A 17371-nucleotide genomic window follows, 5' to 3' on the forward strand; every position below is an offset into this window, starting at 1 on the left:
ATGGTGTTTGATCACAGCCCTCCTTGGGGAATTTCAGGTTGATGTCCCTCTGGGAGAAGAGCTTAAATAATTCTCTGTGTAATGCCAAATCCCAGCCTTTGATCACTCAATAAAAAGGGCCAGGTTCCCCTTCCCCCCCCCCTACCCTTCCCCTTTAAGAAGCCTTTGAAATCAGCAACATCTCTGTTGCTGCTGGAGCTCTGAGCATCTTACAGAGAGGCAGCCAGGCTGGGGACAGGCTTTAGGTACTTAAAATATCTCCCTAACCGAACTTCTAAACCCAAACCCCGTCCCTTCCTCTGCTCTGCTCTCCATATCGGCAGCAGCAATCTCCCTGTGCACAGCACGTTTGGGAGAGCAGGAAAAGGAGTGGGATCAAAGCATGGAGTTAAATTGTCACCAAGGCCCGTGGCAGCCCTCCCTCCCCTGCGTGGCTGTCAGCTGGCTGAGCTGCAGGGAGCTGCAGGAGCCTTGGTTTGGCTCCTGCAGTGATGCCGGAGGAGGAAAGCCTCAGGCTAAAGCAGGTTTGCAGTTCTCATTGTGTTGGCTCAGCACAGTCAGTGGTGGGAGAACCTGCTTTGTCCAAGAGAGAGGGGGATCTTCCCTGACAGCTGGGCATAAGCATCCAAATATATTTGGCCCAGGATTTTGGGGTTGCTTGTGCCGAGGAGGTTGAATCTGCTCGGATTCGGGCAGGTGTGTGCAGCTGTGGGCACATCCTGGGGCCAGGGCAGGGCTTTGGCCCCATCCCCTCCGCTCCCTCCCGTGCTGGGGCTGAGCCCTGTGTCCCCAGGGTGGTCCTCCCTTGCAGAGTGTGGCTCGGGGGGCTCTGGCTCCGGGGATGGCAGCGAGTGTGAGCAGGACCGGTGCCGGCAGTTCGGGGGCTGGTGGGACGAGGACGCCGAGGACGATCGCTGCGTGTGCGACTTCACCTGCCTGGCCGTGCCCCGCAGCCCGGTGAGCCCCCCTGCACCCTCCCTCCCCTCCCCTCTTCTCCTCCCTTGGTTCCCTGGGCCAGGAGAGGGCATCCCATGGGATAGGGAACCCGCCTTCCCGTGCCAGGGGCTGCCCTGAGCGGCTGCCCCTCCCTGTCCTGGCAGGTGTGTGGCTCCGATGGTGTCACCTACGCCAACGAGTGTGAGCTGAAGAAGACACGGTGTGAGAAGCGCCAGGATCTCTATGTCACTGGCCAAGGAGCCTGTCGTGGTGAGTCCCCTGATGGCAGCCCTCCCCACCAAAGCTGGCACAAGCTCTGGGGGTGCCCAGCCTGGTGCCCTTTCCCTGTGGATAAGCAAGGAAGTGCCCACTGTGTCCCTGTTCATTTGCTGATCCCACTGCATCCTTCCTGTTCCATGCCCTGTGCTCTCCCTGGCTAAGGGCAGGACCTTGCCTCGTGGCCTGTTCCCAGAATCTCCAGGTGGTTTTGCAGGAATTGCTGCCTGCTGCTCCATCCATACCTTGGCCATGCATCCCAGCAGTGTCCTGCCTGCCAGAAATAACCTGTACCCCTCTGCCTTCCTCTGCAGCCCTTGCCACAACCCCACCACCACTCCTGGTTGTGCACTGCAGCCAGACCATCTACGGCTGCTGCCCGGACAACATGACCCTGGCGCTCGGAGTGGGAGCAGCAGGATGTCCAAGTGAGTGGATTTTGTGTTGGGAAAGCCTTCTAAAACCTTGGAGTCCAACCCTTGACCCAGCACTGCCAGGTCCACCACTAACCCTTGTCCCCAGGTGCCACACCCACGTGTTTTTTAAACACCTTCAGGGGTGGTGATTCCCTGGTCAGCCTCTTCCAATGCCTGGCCAGCCTTTCAGTGAAGAAATTTTCCCTGATATCCCATCTAAACCTCCCCTGGCACAACTTGAGGCCGTTTCCTCTGGTCCTGTCACTTGTTACATGGGAGGAGGAACAACCCCCCACCTTGCTACAACCTCCCAGCACATGTTCTTCCCCTTCTGGATCTACTGGTGATGCTCTTGTCCTTCCAAAAGCTCTGAGACAACCTCCAGGCCTAAATCCCTTTGAAATGCAGAAAGGCAGGATGGGAGCTCAGAACTTGTCTGGATGCCCCCAGAAGTGCCCCTGGAGTCAAGACTGTGCCACTGGTGCCTTCAGCCCATTGCTGGACTCACCAGCCTGAGTGACAGGAATATTCCATGTGTACTTGAGCTGCAGGATGAGTTGGAACAGAGCTTGGAGGTTCACCTGGGGACCTTCCACAGGCCACCCCAGGACCGGTGACTGGTGGGTGACTGCACTGTGCAGGAAGCTGAGCTGCCCAGCGTTTCATTAATATTTATTAAATAATTATCAGGGCCAGAAGGAGCATTTTTAAAAGCATTAGCAAAGCCTTTAACAGCTGAGGCTGTGGCTGCCTGGCAGGGAACACATCACCCCGTGGAGACACGGCTCGTGCTGTGCCTGTGCAGGGCTAATGCCTGTTTGATGAGGGGAGAGTCCTGTGTAATGTGCTGGATAATTTCAAAAGCAGCAGCATTGAATGTCCAGAGGTGTCCTGGCAGGAGTAGGGGGGGTGTTGCAGGCTGAGGTGGGTGCTGGGCAGAGGAGACAGTCAGGGTGATGCTACAGAGGACACAAGCATTTTGTTTTTAGCACCACACTGGTAGTGGTGATCCTCTGTGTCTCTGGTGGAAATCCTGCCCTCCAGTCCATGGGCACAGCTTCCCACTTCACTGGGGTTCAGTATCCCACTAGTTTCTGTCCCACCTGTGTCCCTGTGCTGGCAACAATCATTCATCAGGGGCTAATTACCACTTAACCAGCAGCTTGAAGCCCCTGGGGCAGGTTTGTCTGTGGATGTGCCACTTCCCTGCCTCTGGCAGCGTGGGGATGTGCTCATGGCACCCTCCTGGCTGCTCCCCAGGTCTCCCTTTCTCCCCGTGTCTCTTTTCCCCTGCTCCCTGTGGGTGAGGAGAAGCGTCTCTCTGTCTATCTTTGGATCGCTCCCCTCCATCAAGTTCCTAATTAATGAATTAATAATAAACTTCTAATAGCTTCCTTCCCCTTTGATGGTAATGAGAGAGGAGTCCTTGATGACAGCAGGCTGATCCCTTAGAGGTTTGGTTCCCCCTCAGAGCAGGAGCAGCTGGTGGAACCTCCCCCTGCCCAGCGCGAGCCCACCCTGGCCGGAGCTCGGGGGCTCCTCCCTGCCTCAGCCCCTCTCTGAGGCTCTCTCTGCCCACAGGCACGTGCCAGTGCAACCCCTACGGCTCCTACGGGGGTTCCTGTGACCCTGGCACGGGGCAGTGCTCCTGCAAGCCCGGCGTGGGGGGGCTCAAGTGCGACCGCTGCGAGCCGGGCTTCTGGAACTTCCGCGGCATCGTCACCGACAGCAAGAGCGGCTGCACCCGTGAGTGGGGCGGGGCTGGGGCAGCACCCGGGGCAGGGCTGGGGTGTCAGCACCCCTCATCCTGCTGCTCCCACGGGCACGGCCCCGTGGCCTGCTCAGGGCGGGTGTCAGGGTGTTAATGTTGAAACTGTGAGCCCCAACGTTGGTCCCGTTGTCAGGCACCTCCAGTGGCTGTTGGTCCCATTGCAAGTCATCTCCAGCACCTGTTTGTCCCATTATAAATAATTTCCAGTGACTGTCCCATTGCAAGTCCTCCAGTGGCTGTTTGTCCTGTTGTAAGTCACCTCCAGTGACTGTTGATCCCCTTCTAAGTCATCCAGCAGCTGTTTGTCCTATTGTAAATCATCCAGTCACTGTCCCATTGTAGTCACCTTCAGCAGCTGTCTGTCCTATTGCAAGTCCCCCACTGGCTGTTGGTCCTGTTGGATGTCAGCTCCAGTGGCTGTTGGTCCCATTGTAAGTCACCTAGTGGCTGTTTGTCCTGTTGTAAGTCACCTCCAGTGACTGTTGATCCCATTCTAAGTCATCCAGCAGCTGTTTGTCCTATTGTAAATCATCCAGTCACTGTCCCATTGTAGTCACCTTCAGCAGCTGTCTGTCCCACTGTAAGTCCTCCAGCAGCTGTTTGTCCTATCAGGAGCCATGCAGTGACTGTTTGTCCCCCTGTAAGTCACCTCCAGCAGCTGTTTGTCCTATCACAAGCCATGCAGTGACTGTTTGTCCCCCTGTAAGTCACCTCCAGCAGCTGTTTGTCCTATCAGGAGCCATGCAGTGACTGTTTGTCCCACTGTAAGTCCTCCAGCAGCTGTTTGTCCTATCAGGAGCCATGCAGTGACTGTTTGTCCCGTTGTAAGTCACCTCCAGCAGCTGTCCTGCAGAGCTGGGTGCCGTGCCCCGTGCCAGAGGGACCCGGGTGAGGCTGCAGTCAGCTCCATGAACCCCCCAGCACAACAGTGTGGTTTTGCCCTTCTCTCCCAGCCTGTAACTGCGACCCCGTGGGGTCAGTGCGGGATGACTGCGAGCAGATGACAGGGCTGTGCTCCTGCAAGACTGGCATCACTGGCATGAAGTGCAACCAGTGCCCCAACGGCAGCAAGCTGGGCATGACTGGCTGCGAGAAAGGTGAGGGGCACCAAGAAACGGGTCCTTGGGAGAGCTAAGATGCACCAGGAGGGGGAGGGATTTTGCTTTCTGTGTGCTCTGATCACCTCTTCTTCCTGCCCCACCAGACCCCTCGGCCCCCAAATCCTGCGAGGAGATGAGCTGCGAGTTTGGGGCCTCGTGCGTGGAGGTCAACGGCTTTGCCCACTGCGAGTGCCCGTCCCCGCTGTGCTCAGAGGCCAACATGACCAAGGTTTGGGGGACAGGCAGCCCTGGGAGGCTCAGGGGGGCGAGCAGGGACCTGTGGGGGTTCATCTGTGTCAGGCAGCGCGGGGGTCTCGTGTCTCCTCCCCCCACAAGAAGCAGGAGGGTGGGTTTGGTCCCTGCCTTGGTGCGTGGGGAAGGGGGATGTGCAAGGGTAGATGTCTCCCAGCAGAGCTGGATGCTCTGTCCCCCACCTGAGAACTCTGAGTTTGCTCTACTTCTGGCCTCCCATGGCCCACCTCGGGTCCCTCTGTGCAGACCATCCCCTCTGTGCCTCGGAGGGACTCCTTCCAAATCCTTCCAGCCTTTAGAGCCCGGTTTATTTTGCCTGGAGAAGGGCAGGGGGTGCAGCTCACGTGTTCCCTCTGCCTCAGAATTCTCCCAGCATTTAGAGTCGAGTTTCTTTTGCTCGGAGGAGGACAGAGGCACAGCTGACATGTCCTCTCTGCCCCCCAGGTGTGTGGCTCTGACGGTGTCACCTACGGGGACCAGTGCCAGCTGAGGACCATCGCCTGCAGGCAGGGCCAGGTCATCACGGTGAAGCACGTGGGGCAGTGCCATGGTGAGTGCCCCCTGCTCTGGGGGGCTGGGGCAGTGCCAGCCCCGTGACCTGAGGTCTGGCTGCTTTCCTGTGCAGTGCCAGGGCATTTCCTGACATTTCCTGCCCAGGGCAGGTGCCCTGAGGGTTCCCAACCAGTGTCACGGGTTTGCAACCTGCTTCCCAGTGCCACTGCCAGCCTTTCCTGGAAGGTGCCCCCCTCCTTACCCGCCCTGTTTGCTGCTCCTTCCAGAGTCCATCACCCACACGAGCCACCCGTCGCCTCCCACGCCGCTGCCCACGCTGCCCTTGGACCGGCTCATCCTCCCCCCGCCCCTGCCCCTCACCACCCAGGCTCCAGAGCCCACCGAGGTGGCCACCAGCTCCCCGCCGCTGGAAGCCAAGCCCACGGAACGGGGTCACCCCACGACGAGGCGCGTCACGACGGCCAGGCCGGCCACGACGCCCTGGGCCACCCATGGCGGGCACAAGGCCACGGTGCGGCCTCTGTCCACCGCCCCGGTGGTCCTGGCCACCCCCCAGCCTGCCTACGGGGAGTCGGGCAGTGCTGAGGGCAGTGGGGACCAGGAGATGGGCGCCAGCGGGGACCAGGAGTCCAGCGGGGCGGGCTCTGCCGGTGAGTGGGCAGTCTGGGCCGCTCGTGGGTCCGGCCAAACCCCGTGTGTGTGTGAGCTGTGGCTCAGCCCCGTTCTCTGACGCAGAGGGGAGGTCTTACTGCTGCTGGTGAACGCTCCCCTTGGTGCCCCTGCAGGGGAAGAGGAGGTGGAGGAAGGCCAGGTGACGCCCACCCCGGCCGTGGAGAGGGCCACGTGTTACAACGCCCCGCTGGGATGCTGCTCCGACGGCAAGACCGCGGCTGCCGACGCCGAGGGCAGCAACTGCCCAGGTGAATTTGTCCCGGGGCTGGGCTCTGGGGGTCCCTGCGGGGGGTCAGGAGTCAGGCTGAGATGTGGGGTGCCACGGGGAGATGCCCAGCAGGGAGGACAGCACGGCGCTGTGCTTGCCCAGCTGGCAGCGAGGACAGTCCCGTGCCCCGTCCGGGGGCTGGCGTGTCCCTTGAAGGGGTGTTCACGGGGATGTGCTGAGCCACAGCAGCTGGCAGACACGGTGCCAACCTGCCACAGCCCCCAGCAGCCAGCCCTGGTGCTCGGGTGGGCACTGCTGTTCTCTTCCCTCAGGTGACCACCTTCCTCCTTGACTGCTACAGCCTTAAAAATTTGACCAGTGCTTTGCCCAAGCTTCTGCCAATCTCTCCACTGGCACTAGGGTAGAGGAGGGAATTGTTTGGATTCCCTGTGTTAGTGGCTGTAAAGGGAGCTGGGGCCAGGACCAGTTTGGTGCTGGGGGGAGAGCAGCTGTACCCCCGGGGTCCCTGATGGGCATCCTGGGGTCTCTGAGCTGCTTGACTGTCACAGTGGTTCCCAGGGGTGTGCTCTGCTCCCCTGACCCAGCTGGAATCTCTTTTCTTGCTCACAGTCCTTTTCCACATGTTGAGGAAGCACAACCCCACCTCTGCTCTGTCAGAAGATGTCCATCCTCCTTACCCTGAAAATCGGTGCTCTGGGGCCGTGTCCCAGATATTTCCTCACTGAGGTCCTTCCCAAGTGCCCTTGTGGTTTCCAGCAGGACACCCCTTTTTCCTCTGGACACCACATTCCCTTTTCATCCCCCAACAGCTGCAGGGACCCTCCCACGTGGTTACCCACAGTGGGATCTCTCCATCCTCTGCATCCCACTGCCCCCCTGGAAGGGACCTGTCGCAGTTTCGCTCGGGTTTGGCAGGGCTGGCCTGGAAGGCTCTGTCCTTCCTTCTCACAGCACAGGTCTTCTCCTTGTCCAGAGCCCAGGTTTCTCCCTCCTGTGCCCTGTGCATGCCCGTGTCTGGTCCTGGAATGCTAACTGTCCTGCTAACGTGTCTCTCTTGTCACTCAGCCGGTGCAGGGGGGCTGCTCTCCGGGCCGGAGCTCAGAGGAACCCGTATGGTAAAAGCTGCCATCTCCAGCCTGGTCTTTGCCATCTGCTCCAGCACCCTGTGACACTAATCCTCCATGGCTCTCCCAGACCCATCCAGACTAACCCCAGCACTGGCACTACCCACACACTGCCATCCCCCTTCCCCAGGGACTCGGATGCTCTTGGCGGCTCTCGGCCTCACGCCTCCCCCCCTGCCCACCCAAACTAAAGGTCTTTGTCCTGTGTTCCCTCCCTGCCACAGCTACCAAAGTCTTCCAAGGAGTCCTCATCCTGGAGGAGGTGGAAGGCCAGGAGCTGTTCTACACCCCAGAGATGGCTGACCCCAAGTCGGAGCTCTTTGGGGAGACGGCCCGGAGCATCGAGAGCGCGGTGAGTTCCAGGGCAGGGATCTTCTGTCCTCGGCAAAAGAGGGGGCCCTGCCACACAGTGGAGTCACTGAGTCACAGAATCAGGGCTGGAAAAGCCCTCCAAGGCCATCAAGTCCATCATTAACCCAGCACTGTGTTCGCCACCAAACCATGTCCTGAAGTGCCACATCCTCGTGTTTTTTGAACACTTCCAGGGATGGTGATTGCACCCCTGCTCTGGGTAGCCTGTTCCAGTGCTTGACAACCCTTTTGGTGAAGAAACTTTTTCTTAATATCCCATCTAAACCTCCTCTGGTGCAACTTGAGGCCATTTCCTTTCATCCTGTTACCTGGGGGAAGAGACCGACCCCCACCTGGCCACAACCTCCCTTTGTGCTGAGTCCAAAATCCTTCTGAGTCCAAAATCCTTCTTCAGCTTGACCATGGTGGTGGGACAGTTCAGACAAGAGGTTCTGCCTTAACCCCTTGGATTTCCCAAAGTGTCCTTATCTCCAGGAAAAACCCTGAGTCAAAACCACATCCAGAACCCCTTCACCCTGTGGTTCAGCTCCACAGCTTGGGAAGCTGCTTGTGTGAATCCAGCCTCCCATCCCTGAGGAGAACCCCCTGCATTGCCAGCTGCAGGAGTAGGTGGATTTTGGGTGGCAGTGTGTACATTTGGGGGTGCTGAGGCAATGCTGGGCGAGGTAACAATGTTCTGCTGGAGCCTGCAGGGTGGCACAGCAAACACAAACCATCTTTGCAAGGACATCAACACATTCAGAGTGGGTTCCAAGCTGCACACGGAAAGCTGGCAGGCCCTCAGTGCAGTCACACCAGCAGATATGTGCCTGGCACATGGACCAGCTGGCTCCTGCAGTTCTGCAGCACAATACCAGTGTTTCCCAGTACAGCCCAGGATGGAAACGTGCACACAAAAGTCTCATTCACGGGTTCATCCATTAAGGGCCTTTGCTGGTTTCTGTTTTCCCAGGCTGGCAACATGAAACCATGGCACAAAAGGCATCTGTGGCTGGGCTGAGAGCTCCTGCCACAGCCCTGTGCTGCAGAGACCTGTTCCCTGTGCAGCCTGCCCGGGGATGTGATGTGCTCCTTCACCCCTCTGCTCACTGTTCCAAATTTAAAGGGGGAGACTGTGCCATGGGACCATTAATCAGTTAATTACTGTCTTCTGTCTTTGCCTGGAAGCCAGGGGAAGGAATTGGTGGACAGACCAGCCTGGACAGACAGCTGGCAGGGGTGTTACAGCCCTGACTTGCTGTGAGCCTTGCACTGCCACTGTCTCCTTCCTGTGACTTCAGACAAATCCTGCAGTATCCAAGAGCCAAGTTTTAAAAGGCAGGCAGGTACTTAAAGATGCAGAATAGGGCTTTATGGGATTTTCCAAAGTGCCTAAGGAGGTTTACACAGCTTTAGAAGAGATCAGGAAGACTTAGATGCCACACAATAGAAAATCCCTGGATGAGCTGCACAAGGTGTCTCTGCTCTGGCTCTGTTCTGCTCCTCCTCACAGGTACCACGGGGTGTCCCACATTATTTATGGATCCTGTCCTTACCTTAAAGAATAGGGACCACCTGGAATTGTCGCCCAGCACAGCAGAGCCCTGTCCTCTGTGTGTCTGTGCCTTGCAAAGGGTTGGATGCAAACCCCTGGGGGCTGAAACCAAGGAGGCCGGCCGAGACTCCAGATCTTTCCCTGGAAAGATCCATTCCCCAGGATCTCCCCATTAACCAGGTTGTTCCCTTTGCTCCTCCCCCTCCCACCGAGCAGCTGGACGAGCTTTTCCGCAGTTCTGACGTCAAGAAGGATTTCAAGAGCATCCGTGTGCGGGACCTGGGGCAGAGCAGCGCCGTCCGTGTCTTTGTGGAGTCCCACTTTGACCCAGGTAGGAGCATTCCCTGTGGCACCCCCACCTGCCCAGGGAGGGAGCAGGCATTCCCAGCGGGAATGCCAGCTGGAGAAACACACCTTCTCCTCTCCCACAGCACATCCAAATTTGCTCCTTTCCCAAGGAAAACGCTTCCAGCCCTCCAGGCACCAGCTTAGGGCTCACCCACTCCCAGCTCCGTTGGTTTTGCTGGGCAGAAAACACAACCCTGGCAAATTTTAGGAAGGTGGGAGAGGAGCTGCTGGGTGGGCTTGTATCTTCACTCTTCCTCTTGTCCTTCCTCCTCCTGGCTGCGAGCAGCCACGTCCTACACGGCAGCTGATATCCAAGCGGCCCTGCTGAAGCAGATCAGAGCTTCCAAGAAGAAGACCATCCTGGTGAAGAAGCCCCAGCAGGAGCATGTCAAATTCATGGATTTTGGTGAGTCCCCTCTGTCTGTGGCCGGCCCCCCCTCGCTTGGATTAGGCTTTCAGATGGGCAGGGTGGCTCTTCTGCTCTTGCCAGGGCTTTTTGTCTGTAGCAGTAACCCATGAAAAGCTCCCCCAGGCAGTGCCAGGGTGCAGAGGGTGGTGCAGAATCAGGGAATCATGGAATGTTTTGGAAGGGATCTTGAAGCTCATCTCATTCCACCCCCCCTGCCACGGTGGACCCAACCCCGAGGCTTGTCCAACCTGGCCCACAGCTTCTCTGGGCAACCTGTGCCAGGGGCCTCTGAGTAAAATCCGTGTGCCCAGACTTGGTTTTCACTCAGGAAAACCATCCGGGGGTAGAATTGCCCCACTTTTTCATGGCACATGGCAACTGCTGCACCGTGGGGGACGTGGCAGTGGAAAGGGAGCCTGTCCTGCTGCTCCTGAAGTGGTGGCCAGGCCTTGTCCACCCTGATAAACCCAGAACAGTGATTTTCCAGGGAAGACACGTGCCACGTGGGAGCGTGGCCGCCCCTGCCCCGGAGAGGGCTGCGAAGCACTAACTTCTCTCCTTCTTCCAGACTGGATCCCCAGGCTCTTCACCACCACCATCACCACCACCACGGCCACCACCATGGCCCCGGCCACCACCCGCAGGGCCACCACAGCCGCCGCCGTCACCACGGCCCGCGGGCAGCGCCCCGAGAGCACCCGCAGGCCCAGCCCTCCCGCCCTCCTGCCGGCCGCCAGCACCCGCAGGAAGCCCACCCGGCAGCCCCCCGTCACCAGGAGACCCCCCCGGCCCTGCGACTCCCACCCCTGCCTGCACGGGGGCACCTGCGAGGACGACGGCGAGGAGTTCACCTGCAGCTGCCCCGCGGGCAAGGGAGGGGCCGTCTGCGAGAAAAGTGAGTGCCCCCCACCCACCATGGCACTGGTGCCAAAACTGGCAGAAACGAGGCTGCTCAGGGACAGTTTTGAGTCTTTAAGCAGCAAAGGTATTTGTTTTGAGCAACGCTGGGGAGTCTAGCCAGGGGCAGTTCTACCCCCCCCCCGATGGTTTTCCTGAGTGAAAACCAAGTCTGGGCAAACGGATTTTGCTCAGAGCTGGACAGAGTAGCTCCGAAGTTCTCAGTGAAAAGCTGGGTAATTTATACAGTTTTTGTGAGTGATTACAACATCTATACATGCACATTCGTTTAATTTCACAATCTAATTACCATATTCATAATGGGTGGAGCTTGAGACAGGGCTGTCCTTTTAGGGAGTCCTCTGGTGGTCTTTCTGGTCCTTCAGCCTCAAGAGGGAGGGTCCTCTTTGTCATGAACTTTTCCTGACTACGTACTGGGAGCTTGTGAAACCCCCCTCTGCTTCAGCTTGCTCATCTCCCCAGATATCCATTCTATCTAATTCACGACTACTAAGTTGTCGTTAGTACTAATGAAAAACATCCATGCCTATGGATGTTCTGTACTAATGAAAAGATAACAGATAACATTTTCTGTTATCTTTTCATTAGTACAGATCATCCGTAGGCAGAGCTCTGGAACAGGGTACCCCTTGTCCCTTTAACAGCAATGTTGTATTCCTCAGAGCGAGGGTCTGTAACATCCCCTCAGAACAGAATTCCAGCATCTCAGAACTTTTGCTGGGTTTCAGCATCCCAGAGCAGGGTGGGGAGGGACCTCTGAGCTCACCCCCCACCATCCCAGGTTGCTCCAAGCCCCGTCCAACCTGGCCTGGAGCGGGAATGTCCCGCGTCGGGCGACTCCAGCGAACGCCTTGGCTGGTGATGGAGGGATGGGGGGAACGTTCAAACCCGGCCCCGGAATTGGCACTGGCACTGCAGGGGCTGCTTTAATGGGCTGTAATCTCAGCTCTGCCACAGCAGGTTGTACATGTGCTATTCATTGTAAAAGGCTGCGAGGTGCCAGGAGTGATTTCCCCCCTGGCTCCGCTCCCGATCCAGCAGTGCCCCGAAGCACCGGGGGATTGGGAGCTGCTGCTGTGTTAGCTCAGCTCGTGGCACTGCCCCTCACAGCTCCTGCCTGCCAGTGTGACACAGCCAGGCACTGACCATCCTCTCCAGCCCGGGGAGATGTGTTCTGATAATCCAGCCTCTATTTCCCAGTGCTTGGAGCAGCTTAACAAGCAGCTGGAGACTGGCAGCACGCTTACCCAGAGCTGCTGTTATTTACTGTGAGCCCCCACTGGCAGTTTGGGGTCATGCTGGGGACTCTGGGTGGCTGGGAGTGCTTATTCCTGAAAAGCTTTGTCCCTAAAGCCATAATCTGGAGCGCTCCAAGCTGTGGGTGTCCAGCCCTGTTCATTTTAATAGGGCTTGGCCTCTCAGATCTCTTGGAAAACCTCAACCACGACGAGTGATGAATGTAAATCTGTCATGTGGGATTCTGGGAGGAGAGATAAAAATTATCTAAGGAGCAGGGAAGCTGAGTTACGAGGAGCTGTGTGTGCAGCAGAGCTCGGGTGATGGCACTGGGGCACGGAAAGGACCAGCAGCACTGGTTTTTAACTGGGAGGAGCTGGTTGGGGGAGCAACACCCAAAGCCTGGGAGCATCTTTGGGGGGAATGGCATCACAAGAGGGGTTTTGGGTACCAGTGTGAGTGTCTGGGAGGTGGTGACGGGGTGAGCATGGGCTCAGAGGAGACAACCAGCTTCTCTCCGCCCCTTCCCAAGAGCTCCGCGTCCGGACAGGTCGAAAACATTCCTGGGCTCACATCAGGCTCTGTGTCCTTCTGTCCCCTCTTCACTCCTCTCCTGGCTCTTGCAGCTATCAGGTACTTCATCCCCAGCTTCGGGGGCAAGTCCTACCTGGCGTTCAAGATGATGAAGGCGTATCACACGGTGCGCATCGCCATGGAGTTCCGCACCCTGGAGCTCGGGGGGCTGCTGCTCTACAACGGCCAGAACCGGGGCAAGGACTTCATCTCCCTGGCCCTGGTGGGCGGCTTCGTGGAGCTCAGGTGGGTGCCCTCCCAGCCCCAGCTGGTGGGGAGGAAGGTGGGCTGCTCCAGCCAGAATGGTCCTCGCAGAACATCAGGAGGATGCAGGGCTTGGACTCGCGTTCTGAGAGACTCGGAATCAAAGAGATGAGGAGAAAGGTTTTTTTGTTTTTTTTTTTTTTTTTTGGATGTGATAGGGAGCTCATTCCCTCTGGCACTTTTCAGCAAAGTTAATTCAGTGATTTCAGTTTGAATTTTGAAAAGCTGGAAGGTGTGGGAGGTTGATTTTTTTGGGGCGAGCGAGAGGTCTTTTTTTTTTTTTTTTTGGGTGGTGGTTTTCTTTTTTTTTTTTTTTTGTACCGAGAAAAGAAACACAGGTGGAAAAAAAGGAAAGGGAGAAAGACCCCAGAAATCTGAGCTGGAATGACTCTTTTTTTTTTTTTTTTCCCCATTCCAAAAGCCAAAGGGACAGATTTGGAATGAGGTGAGGTGGAGGAGATGAGTCCTCAGGCAGTCGTGACGCTCAGGGGTGGGCAGAGTGTGCTCTGAGGGCAGCCTGGCACAGAGCTGGGCAGGGAGGGGAGGGTCTCCCAAGCACTCCCAGCTTCTCCCTGGGAGATGTCACCTGACACAGGTGTCCCCTTTCTGCAGGATGGCACAAACACGGCCCTCCCCCCCGCCCCTCTTTTCTCCTGCAGGTTCAACACGGGCTCTGGCACGGGCGTCATCACCAGCAAGGTCCGTGTGGAGCCTGGCAAGTGGCACCAGCTGGTGGTGAACAGGAACCGGCGCAGTGGGATGCTCTCCGTGGATGGGGAGCCCCACGTGAGCGGGGAGAGCCCCCCGGGCACCGACGGGCTCAACCTGGACACCGACCTGTTCATCGGGGGAGCGCCCGACGACCAGATGGCCGTGTGAGTGAGGGGCTGGGGGCTGTCCCTGGGTCACAGTGCCTGCCACTGCTTCATGGGGGGCTGGGGGGGCTTCTTAAGTGATCATCTGCCTGTGTTGGTGAGGCACCTCCAGGGCTGTGTCTGGTTTTGGGGCCCTCACTGGAAGAGAGATGTTGTGGGGCTGGAGTGAGTCCAGGGAAGGGAAATGGAGCTGGGGAAGGGGCTGGAGTGTCCTGTGAGGAGCTGGGGGGGCTCAGCCTGGAGAAGAAGAGGCTCAGGGGGGACCTTTTAGCTCTCTGTGACTCCCTGACAGGAGGGGCGAGCCGGGGGGGGGTCGGGCTCTGCTCCCAGGGAACAAGGGACAGGAGGAGAGGGAACAGCCTCGAGATGCACCAGAGGAGATTCAGGTTGGACATCAGGAGGAATTTCTTCACAGAAGGGGTGGTCAGGCATTGGAAGGGGCTGCCCAGGGAGGTGATGGAGTCCCCATCCCTGGAGGTGTCCAAGGAAGGACTGGTCTTGGCCCTCAGTGCTCTGGTCTGGGGTACAGGGTGGGGGTGATCAGGCACAGATTGGACTCGATGATCTCAGAGCTCTTTTCCAGCCTAAACCGTTCTGTGATCTGTGCCCTGTGGGGGAGCACAGCCTGACCCACGTGCTTGGAGCGACCAAAAGCCCCAGTGACCCCCGTGCTCTGTCCCCTCAGGGTGGCAGATCACACCACGGCCACCACGGGGCTCAAGGGCTGCATCCGCCTCCTGGACGTGAACAACCAGATGTACGACCTGCGGGAGAAGGGCAGCGACGTCCTCTACGGCAGCGGGGTGGGCGAGTGTGGCAACGACCCCTGCCACCCCAACCCCTGCCACCACGGGGGCATCTGCCACGTCAAGGAGGCAGAGATGTTCCACTGCGAGTGCCGCCACACCTACACCGGTACGGGGAGGGGGCTGCAGGCTCCTCGTCCTGCTGGGTGGTCCCGTGGGATCCCAGAGCCTATGGGATCATCAGAGTGGGGAGGGGGCTGTAGGCAGGGCATGACTGGACTTCTCATCCTGCTGGATGGTCCTTTGGGATCCCAGAGCCTCTGGGATCATCAGAACAGGGATGGGGCTGCAGGCCAGGCTCCTCATCCTGCTGGATGGTCCTGAGCAATCCCAGAGCCTCTGCGGTCATTACAGTGGGGAGGGGGCTGCAGGCAGAGCAGGGCTGGGCTCCTCATCCTGCTGGATGGTCCTTTGGGATCCCAGAGCCTCTGGGATCAGCCCAGTGGGGAGGGGAGTGTCAGCAGTGGGATAGAGGGAGAAGTGGAGGATGAAGCCTCCTGCAGTGAGGTCAGTAGGTCTGGGGTGTAGCCCTGTTCACAAGGACAGAAGGGCCAGGACCTGTTTGTTCTCGTGCACAAAATAACATCCCCTCGCATTTTAGGGGCGTAGCCAGCCAAGGGCATCACCTGCCAGCTGTGGGGGCTTCCTGGGTCATGGGGACCCAGCCTGAGCCAGAGGCTGGGGGGGATCAGGGGGCAGCAGGGCTGTTGGGCTGTGGGTCTGTGGGCTGGGGTGACGCTGCCCGTCCCGCCGCAGGGCCCACGTGCGCCGACGAGAGGAACCCCTGCGAGCCCTCGCCCTGCCACGTCTCTGCCACCTGCCTGGTGCTGCCCGAGGGGGGTGCCCTGTGTGCCTGCCCCATGGGCCGGGAAGGAGACTTCTGCGAGCGAGGTGGGACGGGAGCCGGCGGAGGAGCGGGGCTGGGGCAGGGGGTGGACGGAGCTCAGCGTGCCCAGCCCGGGGCACTGGCTGAAGCTGCTCTGCCTCCTCTCCCTCACCATCCCCTCGTTTGTGCCCAGTGACAGAGCAGGACCACACCATGCCCTTCCTCCCGGAGTTCAATGGCTTCTCCTACCTGGAGCTGAACGGGCTGCAGACCTTCGTTCCTGACCTGCAGTAAGTGCCAGGGGCATGAGGGTGGCCCGTGAGGGCATCACCTGCCTGGTGGGTAAAGAGACACCACAGAGCAGCATCCTGAGCACAGCAGGTGTGCCTCTCACCCACCCAGGGTGCCTTGCAGGGGTGGCATCTCTCTGCCAATCCCGTAGCCCCGGGCAGGCAGAGTTATTCCAAGGGCTCGGTGCGTGGGGGTGGAGGAAGAGAGCACGAGGGGCTGCTGGGTTGGAGGGTTATCCATAACCCTTCTTTCCTCAGGGAGAAAATGTCCATGGAAGTTGTGTTCCTGGCCAAGAACCCCAGTGGAATGATCTTCTACAACGGCCAGAAGACAGATGGCAAGGGGGACTTCGTGTCCCTGGCCCTGCACGACGGGTACCTGGAGTACAGATACGACCTGGGCAAGGGGGCAGCTGTGCTCAGGTGAGGGGGCCCAGCCCAAGCTGCTCAGGGGAGGTTTCTCAGCGCTCTGCTGATGGCAGAGCTCTCACCTGTGTGTCTTCTCCCCCCTTCTCGCCACCCAGGAGCAAAGAGCCGGTTCCCCTCAACACCTGGACGAGTGTCCTGCTGGAGAGGAACGGGCGCAAGGGGGTCATGAGGATCAACAACGGCGAGAGGGTGATGGGGGAGTCACCGGTGAGTTGGTGGCTCAGGAGGGGCTCCCTGGGCTTCCAGCCCTGCTCCTGTCACGTGTGGAACGAGCTGAGAATTCCCCAGGCTCCTGGGCTTTTAATCCCTGTGGCACACGTGGCTTCAGAGGTGGAGGAGGAGCGGGCAGGCCCCGGGGAGGAGAGGGTGCTGCAGGCAGAGCGTGCCTGTCTCCCTGCACACCTCTCCCAGCCCTTGCTGCCTCCCTGTGCCCTGCACACAGGGCTGCAGAGCCCCTGCCAGGTGTCAGGAATGCCTTTGAGCCCCCCCCTCACACACATCCACCTCCCCACCCTTTATCTCAGATCCTCGACTGTCCCTGGATCGGGGCAGGCACGTGAGGCACCTGTGCTACCTGTGGCTTTGAGACTGTGCCCTCCATGGTGGGGGCTCAAGAGCCCCCCCAGCACAGAGAGCTCAGCCAGGAGGAGGTCACAGAGCAGGGAAAGCCCCTTGGCACTGCTGCTGGTGAATCCATCAGTGCCTCCTCTCTGTTTCCCAGCTGGCAGCTTCCCCCTCCAACTTCTCCCCGTCCCCTGTCCCTCTGCACTTCTGTCTGCAGACCCCTGGGGTTCCTTTAACCCCCCCTTTCCAGCTGGGAAGCTGATACTGCAGGAAAAGCCCTGATTGCTGCTGAACTCATCTATAAGATCCACCTAGAAGTGCAGCACCAGGATTACACAGCATTCCTGGAAAAGAAGGGATTTCTTCCTCCCCTCGCTCTGCTCTTCTCAAGCTTCTCTCCCAGCACAGCTCACCCCTGGGTGGCAGGGACCCTCCTGTCACCTTCTGCAGCCCCCCTTCCCCTCCCTGGCTACCCCAGCACTGGTGGCAGCGGGGGTCTTGTGGCCCTGCATGTTGCAATGTCACCCACTGATCTCCCTTTTTCTCTCTCTCTCTCTCTCTTTTTCTCTCTCCCTTTGATTTCCATTTGTAATTTTCCCTCCCCTGCTGTCTCTGGATCCCAGAAATCCCGTAAGGTA

General features: G+C 58.7%; 1 protein-coding gene across 5 annotated transcripts in view; it reads left to right on the plus strand.

The window, feature by feature from the left end:
• AGRN (agrin) overlaps nucleotides 1-17371 on the plus strand; it is a 113566-nt gene that overhangs the window by 84067 nt on the left and 12128 nt on the right. For 3 of the 5 annotated variants that reach the window (XM_051786408.1, XM_051786410.1, XM_051786411.1), the window contains 21 exons: nucleotides 812-957; nucleotides 1101-1206; nucleotides 1527-1640; nucleotides 3210-3374; nucleotides 4353-4496; nucleotides 4604-4728; nucleotides 5196-5301; nucleotides 5531-5914; nucleotides 6050-6184; nucleotides 7514-7641; nucleotides 9412-9526; nucleotides 9830-9949; nucleotides 10521-10847; nucleotides 12733-12925; nucleotides 13603-13818; nucleotides 14504-14733; nucleotides 15381-15515; nucleotides 15644-15740; nucleotides 15999-16163; nucleotides 16265-16376; nucleotides 17357-17368. In XM_051786408.1, coding sequence (XP_051642368.1) covers nucleotides 812-957; nucleotides 1101-1206; nucleotides 1527-1640; nucleotides 3210-3374; nucleotides 4353-4496; nucleotides 4604-4728; nucleotides 5196-5301; nucleotides 5531-5914; nucleotides 6050-6184; nucleotides 7514-7641; nucleotides 9412-9526; nucleotides 9830-9949; nucleotides 10521-10847; nucleotides 12733-12925; nucleotides 13603-13818; nucleotides 14504-14733; nucleotides 15381-15515; nucleotides 15644-15740; nucleotides 15999-16163; nucleotides 16265-16376; nucleotides 17357-17368 — 3275 coding nt within the window. The remainder of the gene's footprint in view (nucleotides 1-811; nucleotides 958-1100; nucleotides 1207-1526; nucleotides 1641-3209; nucleotides 3375-4352; nucleotides 4497-4603; nucleotides 4729-5195; nucleotides 5302-5530; nucleotides 5915-6049; nucleotides 6185-7513; nucleotides 7642-9411; nucleotides 9527-9829; nucleotides 9950-10520; nucleotides 10848-12732; nucleotides 12926-13602; nucleotides 13819-14503; nucleotides 14734-15380; nucleotides 15516-15643; nucleotides 15741-15998; nucleotides 16164-16264; nucleotides 16377-17356; nucleotides 17369-17371) is intronic. The other 2 variants (XM_051786409.1, XM_051786413.1) reach the window with 1 other exon arrangement.

Source organism: Manacus candei, unplaced genomic scaffold, assembly GCF_025592945.1.
Source record: "Manacus candei isolate 608988 ecotype Guabito, Panama unplaced genomic scaffold, ASM2559294v1 h1tg000022l, whole genome shotgun sequence".
Classification (NCBI taxonomy): domain Eukaryota; kingdom Metazoa; phylum Chordata; class Aves; order Passeriformes; family Pipridae; genus Manacus; species Manacus candei.